This window comes from Nicotiana sylvestris, chromosome 4, assembly GCF_000393655.2.
Source record: "Nicotiana sylvestris chromosome 4, ASM39365v2, whole genome shotgun sequence".
Lineage (NCBI taxonomy): Eukaryota > Viridiplantae > Streptophyta > Magnoliopsida > Solanales > Solanaceae > Nicotiana > Nicotiana sylvestris.
Window position 1 is genome coordinate 88,874,820 of NC_091060.1, and position 15,466 is coordinate 88,890,285.

General features: G+C 40.4%; 1 protein-coding gene across 1 annotated transcript; it reads left to right on the forward strand.

The window, feature by feature from the left end:
- The first annotated feature begins 1,398 nt into the window (after nucleotides 1–1,398).
- LOC104220398 (sugar transport protein 13-like) lies at nucleotides 1,399–1,923 on the forward strand. The gene has a single exon (XM_009771263.1). It carries the CDS (start codon nucleotides 1,399–1,401, stop codon nucleotides 1,921–1,923), a length of 525 nt encoding a protein of 174 aa, XP_009769565.1.
- Nucleotides 1,924–15,466: the final 13,543 nt, after the last annotated feature.

Genomic DNA, 15,466 nt, shown 5'->3' on the forward strand with positions numbered 1-15,466 from the left:
CATCCATTGTGCAGCTCTCTGCCATTCCATCAGTATGGGCTGCACGTGGAATGATGGAGTACTCTTGGGGCCGGAAACCAGTACTAGTTATTGGATCAATACTTCAGCTTGTCGGAAGTATCCTAATGTACTGGTTTCCAAATGATGTTGTGGCATCAATAGGCCTAGCAATCATTGGATGCAGTGTCGCGTTACTAAATCAGGTTGGTGTTTCTCTCTTTGACAACTTATATGTTCTTTTCGCTTTGGCATTGTTGGAAATTTAAATGGAATTATGAACAATAGGAACAGAGATTAAGAGAGTGGAGAGAAAGCTGACAACTAATTGGCATTTCCATGGAATAGTGAATATGCCTATTTATATGCTACATACAAACAAACAAACAAACAAACAAACAAAAATTAGAAAATCCTGAACTACTACTACAACCTAAGCATTTATCCTATCCTTATTTAACTAACAGATTATGAAAACTAGGAAGTACACTAACAAACTAGATCCAACTTTGAGTTAGTCTTCAACTAGTATAAATGTATGTTCTACCTAGAGGTGGCAAAATGGTTAAAAGAAAACTGTTATCCACCCATATTATTCAGCAAAAAATGGGTTAGATAATGAACCATTTAAAAACGGGTCGAATATGGATAAAGAACCATATTATCCACTTAGAAAATGGTTAACCGAATGGATAACTAATGTGTTTAACTTTTACATTTGTAAAGCCTTAAATTAGAGTTCCTCAAGTTTGGAAGACTAGAAATTCTCTCATGAGTGATCATATTTAAGAAGCCAAGGATAATATGGATATCCATATTATCCGCTGGATAAACTCGTTTTTATCCGTCTCAAACAAGGGTCTGGTCGGATAATTTATCCGTTTTTTAAATTACCCATTTTGACCCGCCCGTTTTCCACCCCTAGTTCCACCTGCCTCAACTCCAATCAACTATTGTTGTGAAATAGTAGTATTATCCAACTAACCATTATTAGTATTTGCTATGTTCTGAAATAGGAAATAACCATTATTAGTATTTGCTATGTTCTGAAATAGGAAATATCATAATATATAGTTCTAAACAAGTTACAATCAGAGGCGGATCTGAGATTTATATTCTATGGGTTCGATTTTTAAGGTTTTTAGCATTGAACTCATTATCTATTTAAAGTTATGGGTTCATATCTACTATTTTGGCAATTTTAACAAATTTTTACACCGCATCGGAAGTTATGGGTTCCATTGAACTCGTTCCTAACAAACTACATCCGCCCCTGGTTACAATCTTGCAGGTGATTCCCACTATATTGAGTGAGATCAATGTTGGGAAGGCACCAAAATGGATTTCCCTTGGATATAACTCCATGGTGCTATGGGAAAGTACTGCACAAAAGTAGTAAACATGGCAGCATCTCACAACTTCCGCTATGGTTGGAGATGGTCCTTTGCCGGTAGCGGGTTTTTGGCTTTGCCACTACTTGTGCTGTCTTTCTTTCTTAGTGAAACCCCGAGGTTTCTCATTAAGAAAGGGAGTATGGAGGAAGCAAAAGCGTACCTTAAGACGTTGAGGAAATTTGGAGCAGAAGCAGAGCTGCAGATGTTGGAAGACCTGATTGAAAATGAAGGCAAGGGGACAAGGAAGAAACTGTCACGCTCGCCCCTTTTGCTGCTCAACATAGCAGCTCAAATTTTTCAGCAAGTGTCGGGCTTAGATTCAATCCTCTTCTTTGGACCATTCATTCTCCGGTCAGCTAGATACGCTTATAATGCCTCCTTCGTCTCTCCGCTCATTGCCGGAGTTATTCGGGCTGGAGTTGTTGGACTCACTTATCCGAGTTATAGTTACTTCGGACGACGGAGGACTCTAGTCTCAGCATGTTTAGGCATGGTTGTGGCACAGGTAATTCTTCATTTCTTTCTTAATTAGGCTTTCTTTAAAGAGATCAATTTTTATTAATTGAATATAGACTATGTAACTTAATCACTTTTCTGGGATTTTTCCAGGTTTCCTTGTTGGGTCTCTTTCTTTTGGTAGGAGACCCTATCTTTCAACTGAGCCAAAAGAGTGCCTATGGCATGGCATTTGCCATCCTCCTCATAGGCTGCTACTCAATGTTCTCGGGCCCTTCTGAGTGTACTGAAGAATCATACGCCGAAGAGATTAGAGTGTTAGGTTCATGCTGGGAGACGAGCATATCTTTGCTCATGTCTCTAATCATGAATCCGGCCATTTTGCTGCTCATGTGTGCGCTCAAGGCCTGGATATTCATGCTATTTGCCGCTCTGACACTGGGAGTGTGCTTCTCCATTTATAAGTTTTTGCCCGAGCGAAAAAAGAAAGAAGGCGAAGGAGTTGAGGAAGATCTCTTCAAACAACATTGGTTTTGGAAGAGATTTCTATCAAAAGATTGCAATGTTGAAGCCGTGTAGCTGTAAGTTATTTTTTAACTGTTAAACTGTAATTTACTTTGATTGTTGTTGTGTATTTCTGAGATTTTGGATATATGTTCTTTTATAGGATGGAAGCAGCTAGCACGCAGTCTATGTGCAAATTATTGTTGAGGTGTACAACAAAGCAATCGCTGATGATGGGGAAGGCTGTGAAAGCAACAGTAAGTCACAACTAAGTGCTGGATTTGGGTTGCTGTAAGTCCTCAAGGATGCTGCAAAATGAATCAGCAACATTTGACCAGTATTAGAATGAGATGCTCAGTACAGTTAATGTAGTGGTGGTGGAACACAGAGAGAAATCCCAATGCCATGCATGTAGTATTATCCAAAGCTGCATTTTACCCATTGTAATTGTCCCCACTTCCATGTAGTATATATTATCAAGGGAAGAAATAGCCCTATATATTAGTCTCAACTCTGAACCTTGTTCAGTTCCAAACCAATGCATTATGTATAACTCATTGGCAACAGCAATCAGAAGCAAAATGAACATTACAGTCAACAATTTTGATAAACACTTTGTAGACAGGTTCTACATGCCTGCTTCACTTTTTTGCTTTGCTTTTAAAAGTATGTGAGCACAAAGAAAAGTTTGTAAATACAAAAAGTTGTAAATTCTAAATTCTAAATTTTGAACAGGGAGTTATAGTCATCTTTCACATTTGTCTACATAGCTTTATAACTAATTGTTTTCACTATTGAAGTTGTTCACTAACTGGTTGCTGGAAACAAGGATATTCTATATTGCTTGGAGGCTCTCAAGTATTCAGCTATCTATCTAAAGGTCTTGTAGGTTTTCGATTGGATTCGTTTATGTCTTCATATTGGAGGCAAGTTCTTTGCTTTGGAGATGGTAGTCACCGTTGACCAAATAGGCATGCAGAGATTTTTAGGCCTGTATTTCTCATCTTAGTTATGGCCTCTTTCAATATCTATAATTTTTATTCTTATATTTATAATATGTTGATAAGTTATTCTTACAACACTTTTGGTATATAGTTACTTAGTTATATTGACCAATTCCTACTGCTGTATCTTTCGGGCTCCTTGATTTAATTTGGTGGTTGATTGTAGTTCAGTGAGTAATGTATTTCAATTGTGTTCTGTAGAAGCATCTCTATTTTGTGATAATTAGCTGGTGTAAAGAAGTTACTAGAGAATACTTATCTAACTAGCTTGTGAAACAGGCTAGTAGGATTATATGGAGTATTCATTTCGGATCAAATTGATGTTGATTTCTGAAACACGATCCTTCAGTCTTTATATATAAACTTGCTCATATAGTAGTCTCATCATTCACCTTTTGGACTAACACCAGTTTTCCCAGTTACTTCGTTCATGGCAGAAACATGCACATCAACCGTCTGATTTATGTCCAGGAAACATGCACTTCGTTCTTTGCCAGGAATTCATTCTGCAATATTTCCTTTAGCCCTCAAAGCTTCATCTATAGGTAGTTCAATTCTTTCTCTTACTTTACTTTTTGGTTCCATCATTTATCTCCATTATTATCAGAATAATGATCAGATTATAAGTTGTCTCATTCTGATCTGTATGTTCTGTCATATGCTTGCTTATTTGCTTAACACATTCTAGGAATCAAATGGAATTCTTGGATCTTGCTTCAGCTGATAATTAAGGGAGAATCTAGAGAAATAGAAGCAGTTTCTTTGCCTTAGTTTGCTTGCTACTGTACGAAGCTATTGAACTTCTAGTTGAAGTAGAATATCCACATTCTGCTTTTCTCTATTTCTACTTTCTTGTTCTTTGTTTCTTTTACCCTTTAAGTTTATTCATTTTTTCCATCCAAGACCAGAACTCCATTGCCCCTTTCCACCCAACAAGCTAGTCATTTTTAGCATTGGTAGATCGATCATTGAACACATTAGAAAATGTTGCTGCAGATGGTTTGTCTCATGAGACTCTACGCAAGATATGAAAGAGTTAAAGAAAAAGCATGATAAGTTTGAAATATTATTAGCATCATGCAGAGTAAGCGAGAAGGTAGCACCCATTTTCTTCAAAATTTCTGCAGAAAAAGATATTTGCTCTTCAACTACGTACTGGTTTTAAGAAGTCTACATTTTGATTTTCTTGGATATTATAAATACTCCATTGTTTTCACAATGCATCGATGTTGAAGAAAACAACATTCTTTTCAAATATTATTAGCAATAAATCTACCGGATGAAGATTAGCACAAAGTTGATTCTGAGCCTATGCTGCTCAACCTTTGAGGTTTGCAAGTAGAAATTTATTATGCAATTAAAAAATATACCATCTAGAAAATTGAATCGAGGCCTGAATTGTGCCAAGATACTATTTCACCACTAGATCATTGATGCTTATTAGTTTAATATCTTAATTTTTCAATTTAAACTCTTTAATCGCGTTTTTGCGCGAAAATAATTGAAGGAAATTAGTCCGTTTTTATTTTAAAATAAAATAAGCAACCGAAATTGGTCAATTTTTCTATATGTGTTGACCGGAGAAAATTGACCGAAATTTGAATATTAATTTTAGTTTATTCTAAATGAAAAACTGATCGAAGTTGAGCAATCTCTTGAAAAATAAAATTTTTCGTTATATTTTAGTTTATTCATGCACAATGTTAAAATGCTTCACTATCGATGTTATCAGGATCAGGTTTTAGGGTAAAAGCTAGTTTAAATTATAATATTTTTATTCTGGAGATCTAGTGTAATAAGTACCTCTTTTTCTTTGGATTATTAGGATAGAGCATGCGGGATAAATGAGTTCCATATTTTTTTTGAGTGTGAAAGTGGACTAGAAAATATGTGATAACTTATAAATGAACTGATGAATAGTTGAGTGACTTTCCAACAATAAATTAATACTTGAATGATCACAAATTAAAATTTTCTGATAACTACACACTTATACATTAATTATACAAATCAATGTAAGTATAAGAAAAGGAGACAAACAAAAAGCTAAAAATAAAGACGTTTTTCTCTTCAAGAGAGTAAATTAACTAGAATCAAATAAAAATTGCACTTCATGAAAACTTCACCTACCAATAGCAACTCCTACAATTTAAGGTAGCCACTGGCTGTAGTACAATTCTCTAAATCTGTTTCAATTCATTTAAATAACACTCATCCCGTAATTCATAATTATGCCTCGGGTCCAAACAAGTCCTATAAATAGTAATTTGTGGTCTGTGAGGATCGAAACCACGACCACATGGTTAAAAGTCACGTGCACTAACCCTGAGCTAAGAGGAGCATTAAAAGGAGAATAAACAAGTACAACAATCGTGGAGAAATGTAAAATATGGTGTCACTGTACAAAGTAACTTAAACTGCACCTTTTAACCATTGCCAATTTTAGGAAAAACTTTCTTCCACAACCGGGGCCGCTTTCAAGTCTCTTCTTTCACTAATTTCCCTTTTTTTCTATCCCTAGTAAGAATTTATAGATTAAAGTTTTTATACATAGAGCAAAAAGTAGCAAAAAGATTGAATACTAAGCCTCTAGTGCAAAAAAAAAGATAAAATTATCGGATTCATGATTAGTGTCACGTACAATGATATGATCGTATCCCAAGATGCATCTAGTACTCTAATTACATTAGGACAAGATGTCTTAGTCCAATCACAAGACCCAGAAAACAACGATGTTGCCTATGAGGGGATGACAAATGTCATGTAAACATAGACACTATGTGTATGTGTCACGACCCGAATTTCTCACCATCGGGAGTCGTGATGGCACATACTAGTGAAAACTAGGCAAGTCAATTATTCCAATGATTTAACCCTTTTCATTTTTAATCCCTTAACAATTGTGAATTAACACTATATAAACAACGGAAATAATAAAGCGGAAGACTGAAATGTAACAATTTAATAGTACCGATACAAATCCATAAACAAAAGTTACCCATAATTGGTGTCACAATCTCACAGACTGTCTAGGAATACTACAAATAGAGGTCCGAAAGATAAATATAAAGTTGTTTCTGGAATACATAAAGAAATAGTATGGAAAGATAGAAGGAGACGCCAAGGCCTGTGGACGCCTGCAGGACTACCTCGGGTCGCCTGATGGACTGAAGACAGCAACTTCATTGTGGTCCAAAAGCTACAGCACTAGGATATGCACACAGTGCAGAGTGTAGTATCAGCACAACCGACCCTATGTGCTGGTAAGGCCCTAGCCTAACCTCGGCGAAGTAGTGACGAGGCTAGGACCAGACTACCAAATAAATATGTGCAGTTAAATCATATACCGTGAAAAATAAAGGGAGATATTTATAGTTAAACATAAGAGGGGAAAACATGTTGCGGGGAATATCAGGTAACAAAAGAAAAACCAATAGAGGAATGTAAAGAAAGCCATAATTCAATTATCAACAAGAATCAAGAACTCAATAACACATGCACGGCATAAACCTTCGTGCTTTTACTCTCATCCTCACCATAAAAATCAATAGAATCGGCATGGCATCACCCTTCGTGTCTTTACCTCACATAATCATGGCACAGAATTATTCTTCGTGCATTATCACTCATATCATGGGACGACATTGTACATCGTGCGACACAGCATCTACCTTCGTGCTTTTACCTCACAATATCGGCACGGCATCACCCTTCGTGCATTAACACTCTCAAAATCATGCATGGCATCACCCTTCATGCTTTACACTCTTCCTCACCCAAGCAACAATCACAAAGTAATTTGGGCAAGGGAATTAATAACATCACAATAAAATCCCGGCAAGGGAACAATAGCATAACAACAATATCCCGGCAAGGGAAACAATATCATAAGTAATAACATCCCGGAAAGGGAGATAATATCAAAAACAACAACATCCCGATAAGGGAGACAACATCATAAACCTCTCCTCTTTTCCACAGTTACCTCACAACTCAATTTTCAACTTGAGCCAACGCTCTACAATGTTCAATTATCAATAATACATCCACAATCATTATTCAACAATAGAAATCATCATATAAAGCATAAACAATACGAAACGGAGTCACATTAATCACAGTATAAGACTCACGGGCATGAATGACACTGACGTATAGATACTCGTCACCATGCTTATACGTTGTACTCAACATTTAACACATAGCAAGCAAGACATGACTCTTAATCCCCCAAGCTAAGATTAGATCAAACACTTACCTCAATGCCGCGAACACAATTCAAGCCTCAACTACGTTTTACCTCTTGTTTCCACCACCAATTCGCTTGTATCTAGCCACAAGTTACTTAACGATATCAATAAATGCTAAATGAATCAATTATAATGCATGAAGATAGGTTTTCCAATGATTTACCAAAAAAGTCAAAAATTGACCCCGGGCTTACATGGTCAAAACCCGAGGTTTGAACCAAAATCCGATTACCCATTCACCCACGAACTCAAATATATAATTTATTTTGAAATCGGGCCTCAAATCGAGGTCCAAATCCCCAAAATTTGAAAATTCTAAGTTCTACCCAAAACACCCAATTTCCCATTAAAACCCCTTGATTTTGAAATGAAATTATGTAAAAAAATGGATTAGATTGAAAGAAATGAGTTAGAAATTACTTACTAATGATTTGGAAGAGTAGGTGCCTTGGAAAAATCGTCCAAAGATGTTTTAGGTTTTGAAGAGTTGTAAAAATGGTTGAAATCTCGTCTGAAATTCATTTTAACAGGTCTCTGATGTCGCAATTGCGACCAGAGTTTGCAATTGCGAACCCTTAAGGACCCTGCTACCTTCGCATTTGCGAGGTATATGTCGCATCTGTGACTCATGCTTCATTCGCATTTGCGAAGGAATCGTCGCATTTGCGACTTCTGGGCATGCGCTGAAGACTTTGCATATGCGAAGTATACCTCGCTTTTGTGAGGCAAGGCTGGCCCTGGGTTCTTCGCATTTGCGAAAAAAATCTCGCATTTGCGACCCCTGCTTGCATCGCAATTGCGATGCCTGATCTCGCAAATATGCGAGATCAAAGGCCTGCTACCCATCTGCAACACACCAACAATTCTCCTAAGTCCAATTTCACTCCATGGCCGATCCAAAACTCACCCGAGCCCTCGGGGCTCCAAACCAAACATGCACCCTAACTTAAAAATATTATACGGACTTGCTCGCGTGATCAAATTGCCAAAATAACTCCTCAAACTACGAGTTTAGCATCAAAATCAAAGAAAACCCTAAGAACCCTTAAGTTTCAAATTTCACAACCGAGGATCCGATTCACGTCATATGAAGTCCGTTTTTTACCAAATTTTATAGGAACCACTTAGATACCATATATGACCTGTATCGGGCTCCGAAACTAAAAATACGGGCCCGATACCATCAAATTCAAGCACATTTAAATTTCCACAAACTCTTAAAATTTCAGTTAAACAATTTTCTTCAAATATTCATTTCTCGGTCTTGGGACCTCGAAATTCAATTCCGGGCATATGCCCAAGTCCCATATTTTCCTACGGACCCTCTGGGACCGTCAAATCACGGGTCCGGGTCTGTTTACCTAAAATATTGACCAAAGTCAACTTAAATTAAATTTTAAAGGTCAAATTAGCACTTTCATCAAATTTCCACATAAAAGCGTTCCGGATATACACTGGGACCGTGCACGCAAATCGAGGTAAGAAAAAAAGAGGCTTCTAAGGCATCGGAACACAGAATTTACTTGTAAATCAAGTGATAACCTTTTGGGTCATCACATCCTCCACCTCTAAAACAATTGTTCGCCCTTGAACGGACATAAGAAAGAAGTACCCGAGTTGGAGAAAATATAGGGATATTGGCTCCGCATATCGGACTTGGACTCCCAGGTCACTGTCTCAACAAGCTGACCTCTCCACTGAACACAAACAGAAGGGAAACTCTTCGATCTCAACTGACGAATATGCCGGTCTAGAATAGCTACCGGCTCTTCCTCATAGGACAAGTCCTTATCCAACTGGACAGTACTGAAGTCTATCACATAGGATGGATCGCCGTGATACTTCCAAAGCATGGACACATGAAACACTGGATGCGCGACTGATAAACTCGGTGGCAATGCAAGTCTGTAAGCCACCTCTCCCACTAGATCAAGAATCTCAAATGGGCCAATGAATCTAGGGCTAAGCTTGCCCCTCTTCCCAAATCTCATCACGCCCTTCACAGGCGACACCCGAAGCAATACCCGCTCGCCGATCATGAATGCCACATCACGAACCTTACGGTCGGCATAACTCTTTTGCCTGGACTGAGTTGTACGAAGCCTATCCTGAATAATCTTCACCTTGTCCAAGGCATCCTGCACTAGATCTGTACCCAACAACCAAGCCTCTCCCGGTTCAAACCACCCAACCGACGACCGACACCACCTACCATATAAAGCCTCATAAGGAGCCATATAGATGCTCGACTGGTAATTGTTGTTGTAGGCAAACTCCACTAAAGGCAAAAATTGATCCCACGAGCCTCCAAAGTCAATAACACAAGCTCGGAGCATATCTTCCAAAATCTGAATAGTACACTCGGATTGCCCGTCCGTCTGAGCATGAAATATTGTGCTCAACTCGACCCAAGTACCCAACTCACGCTGAACTTCCCTCTAGAAATGCGAGGTAAAATACGTATATCGGTCAGAAAAGATATACACGGGCACACCATGAAGACAAACAATCTCCCGGATATAGATCTCAGCTAATCTCTCGGAAGAATAGGAGACTATCACAGGAATGAAATGTGCTTACTTGTTCAGCCTATCAACAATAACACACACTGCATCGAACTTCCTCTGAGTCCATAGGAGACTAACAACAAAGTCCATAGTGATACGCTAGCACTTCCACTCAGGAATCTCAATCTTCTGGAGCAAACCACCATGTTTCTGATGCTCATACTTTACCTACTGACAATCCAAACACCGAGCCACATATGCAAAAATATCCTTCTTCATCCTCCTACACCAATAGTACGCCGCAAATCTTGATACATCTTAGCGGCGCCCAGATGAATAGAGTACCGGGAACTATGGGCCTCCTCTAGAATCAACTCTCGAAGTCTATCCACATTAGGCACACAAATATGATCCTGCATCCTCAAAAATCCATCATCTCCAACTGTAACCTGCTTGGCACCTCCGTGCCGCACTGTGTCCCTAAGGACAAGTAAATGAGGATAATCATACTACCGATCTCGGATACGCTCCAATAATGAAGAACAAGCGACTGTGCAAGCTAACACACGGTTGGGCTCAGAGACATCCAATCTCACAAACTGATTGGCCAAGGCCTGAACATCAAAAGCAAGCAGTCTCTCATCGACCAAAATATATGCAAGACTGCCCATACTGGCTGACTTTCTACTCAAAGCATCGGCCACCACATTGGCCTTCCCCAGATGATATAAGATGGTGATATCATAGTCTTACAATAGCTCCAACCACCTACTCTGCCTCAAATTTATCTCCTTCTGCTTAAACAAATATTGTAGACTCTTGTGATCCGTGAACACCTCACATGACACGCCATATAAATAGTGCCTCCAAATCATGAACTGGATAATTCTTCTCATGAATCTTCAACTGCCGCGAAGCATAAGCAGTAACCTTTCCATCCTGCATCAATACCGCACCAAGTCCAATACGAGATGCGTCAAAATAAACTATATATGGCCCTGAACCTGTGGGCAAAACCAACACTGGCGTCGTAGTTAAAGCTGTCTTAAGCTTCTGAAAGCTCGCCTCACACTCGTCCGACCACCTGAACTAGGCACCCTTCTGGGTCAACCTAGTCATCGGGGCTGCAATAGATGAAAACCCTTCCATAAACCGACGGTAATAGCCTGCCAAACCCAAGAAGCTACGGATCTCCATAGCTGATGCGGGTCTAGGCCAGTCCTTGAATGCCTCTATCTTCTTCGGATCTACCTGAATACCCTCTGCTAATACGACGTGACCTAAGAAAGCAACTGATCCCAACCAAAATTTGCACTTCGAAAACTTAGCGTACAACTGACTATCTCTCAAAGTCTGAAAAACAACTCTCAGATAGCTCATGCTCCTTTCGGCTACGGGAATACATCAAAATATCATCAATAAAGACTATCATGAACGAATCCAAGTAGGGCTTGAACACTCGGTTCATCACATCCATAAAAGTTGTTGGGGCATTTGTCAACCCAAATGTCATAACCAAGAACTCATAATGCCCGTATCGAGTGCGGAAAGCTATCATAGGGAGATCAGATGTCCTAATCCTCAACTGATGGTAGCCAGATCTCAAGTCAATCTTCAAAAATACCTTGGCACCTTGAAACTGATCAAACAAATCATCAATCCTCGGCAATGGATACTTATTCTTGATTGTAACCTTGTTTAACTACCGGTAATCTATACACATCCTCATCGATCCGTCCTTTTTCTTAACAAACAACACCGGCGTACCCCAAGGCGAGACACTAAGTCTAATAAAGCCCTTATCAAGCAAGTCTTGCAACTGCTCCTTCAATTCTTTCAACTCAGGTGGGGCCATACAATATAGAGGAATAGAAATGGGCTGAGTGCCTGGAGCCAAATCAATGCATAAGTCAATATCCCAGTCGGGTGGCATACTCGGCAGGTCTGAAGGAAATGCCTCAGGAAACTCACCAACAACAGGCACAGAATCCATAGGAGGAACCTCAGCATTAGAATCACGAACATATGCCAAATAGGCCAAACACCCCTTCTCAACCATATGCTGAGCCTTCACATATGAGATAACACTATGGGTAGAATGACCAGGAGTTCATCTCCACTTTAAACGAGGCAACCCCGGCAAGGCTAAGGTCACAATCTTGGCATGATAGTCCAAGATAGCATGATAAGGTGATAACCAGTCCATCCCTAATATGACATCAAAATCAACCATATCAAAAAGTAACAAGTCTACTCGGGTCTCAAGACCCTCAATCACAACTACACAAGAACGATGAACACGATCTACCACAATAGAATCACACACCGGTGTAGACACATATACAGGAACACTCAAAGAATCACTAGGCATGATCAAGTATGGTGCAAAATAAGATGACACATAGGAGTATGTAGACCCTGGATCAAATAGTACTAAAGCATCCTTACTACAAACCAGAACAGTACCCGTGATAACAACATCAAAAGCCTCAGCCTCAGGCCTAGCTGGAAGAGCATAACATCGGGGCTGGGCCCCACCACTCTGAACTACATCTCTAGGACGACCTCCTACTAGCTGGCCTCCACCTCTAGTGGCCTGACCTCCACCTCTAATACCTCTACCTCCACTTCTAACACCTCTACCTCCACCTCTAGCTGGCTGAGAGGGCGGTGGAACACTCGGTGCCTAAACCATGGCACAGGAACCCTGATGCTGAGAGCTGCTCGGTGCTCAAGGGCAAAATCTAGCAATATGCCTCGTATCTCCACAAGTATAACAAGCCCTCGGCTGCTGAGACTGCTGACCCTTACGGGCTGAATAACTACTTTGAAAACTCTGGAGCGGTGGTGCACTATAGGACTGCTTATCAGAATACTGAATATGAGAACCACGGCCACTTAGAGCACCGTGAGAAGCATGAAGTGCTGAATAAAATGGCCTGGAAGGATGGCCCCTTTCAAAAGAATCTCTGCCTCCAGATGAGGCACCACTGAACCTTCCCGAATGACGAGGTCTCTTGTCAGACCCGTGACCAATCCCATATGACAGAATCATCTAAACTCTCCTGGACACATTGGCCGTATCCTGAAAAGAAATCTTGCTCCCCGTCTCCTTAGCCACCTGCAATCGAATAGGCTGAACGAGTCCCTCAATGAACCTCCTCACACTCTCTCTCTCTCTCTCTCTCTCTCTCTCTCTCTCTCAGTGGGAAGTATAAGAAGAGTATGACGGGCCAAGTCAATAAATCTGGTCTCATACTAAGTAACAGTCATAGAACCCTGCTGGAGATGCTCAAACTGTCTCTGATAGTTCTCCCTCTGAGGGATAGGAAGAAACTTCTCCAGAAATCGCTGAGAGAACTGATCCCAAGTTAAATCCGATAACCCAGCTGGTTTAGCCAAACAATAACCTCTCCAAAAAGTCTTGGCGGATCGAGACAAATGAAAAGCAGCAAAGTCGACCTCATTGGTCTCCACTATCCCCATGTTGCGAAGAACCTCATGATAACTGTCCAAATAATCCTGGGGATCCTTAGTAGATGTACCACCAAAAGTAGTAGTGAAGAGCTTGGTGAACCTATCCAATCTCCACAAGGAATCAGCAGACATAGCTGGCCCCTCTCCGGTCTATGCCACAATACCAGGCTGAACTACTCCAACTGGTTGAGCTACTGGAGTCTGAAATTGGGGAGTCATCTATTCCGGATTGCAAGTAGTAGGAGTCTGGGCTCCTCCTCTAGCCTGAGAGACGGGTGGTGCTACAGGAAGCAAGCCTGCTTGGGCGACACTCTCCATAAGACCCACTAGACGAACCAGAGCATCATGAAGTACCGGGGTGGTGATGAACCCCTATGGGACCTGAGCTGGTCCTGCTGGAACTGACTGGGCTAGAATTTCATCGTCAAACTCAACCAGAGGCTCTGCTGCTGGTGCAGCTGCCCGAGCTCTAGGCTGAGCCCTGCCTCTGCCTCTGGCCCTAGCACGACCTCGACCTTTGACCCTCGCAGGAGTTGCTACTAGGGGCTTGGGCTGCTGGTCAACTGATGAAGTGGTATGTGTTCTCACCATCTGCGTAAGAACAGAGTGGAAGTTCTATTAGCATTGAGAAACCAAGTCGCACGACAGGAATGAATAGATGTGAAGTTTTTCCTAACTCTATAGCTTCTAGGGGATAAATACAGACGTCTCCATACCGATCCTCAGACTCTACTAAGCTTGTCCGTGAATTGTGAGACATAGGCAACCTAGGTCTCTGATACCAACTTGTCACGACCCAAATTTCTCACCCTGAGGAGTAGTGATAGCGCCTACTAGTGAAAGCTAGGCAAGCCAATTATTCCAATTATTTAACCTTTTTCATTTTTAATCCCTTAATTTTGTGAATTAACATTATATAAACAGCGTAAATAATAACGCGGAAGACTGAAATATAACAATTTAATAATACCGATAAAAATCCATTAAAAAAGCTACTTAGAATTGGTGTCACAATCTAACAGACTCTCTAGGAATACTACAAATAGAGGTCCGAAAGATAAATACAAAGGTGTTTCTGGAATACATAAAGAAACAATATGGAAAGATAGAAGGATATGCCAAGGCCTGCAGACACCTGCAGGACTGCCTCGGGTCGCCTGATGGACTGAAGGCAGCAACCTCACTGTGGTCCAAAAGTTGCAGCACTGGGATCTGCACATAGTGCAGAGTGTAGTATCAGCACAACCGACCCTATGTGCTGGTAAGTTCGTAGCCTAACCTCGGCGAAGTAGTGACGAGGCTAGGACTAGACTACCAAATAAACCTGTGCAGTTAAATCATATACCGTGAAAAATAAAGGCAGATATTTTATAGTTAAAGATAATAGGGGAAAACATGTTGTGGGGAATATCAGGTAACAACAGAAAAACCAATAGAGGAATGTAAAGAGAGCCATAATTTAATTATCAACAAGAATCAAGAACTCAATAACGCATGCACGGCATCACCCTTCGTGCTTTTACTCTCATCCTCACCATAAAAATCAATAGAATCGGCACGACATCACCCTTAGTGCTTTTACCTCACATAATCATGGCACGGAATTATCCTTTGTGCATTATCACTCATATCATGGCACGACATTGTACATCGTGTGGCACAACATCACCCTTCGTGCTTTTACCTCACAATATCGGCACGACATCACCCTTCATGCATTAACACTCTCAAAATCATGCACGGCATCACCCTTCGTGCTTTATACTATTCCTCACCCAAGAACCAATCACAAAGCACTTTGGGTAAGGGAATCAATAACATCACAATAAAATCCCGGCAAGGGAACAATAACATAACAACAATATCCCGGCAAGGGA

Excerpts from the sequence above, each read along its gene's own strand:
- LOC104220398 (XM_009771263.1), top strand. The coding sequence starts at position 1,399 with ATGGCAGCATCTCACAACTTCCGCTATGGTTGGAGATGGTCCTTTGCC.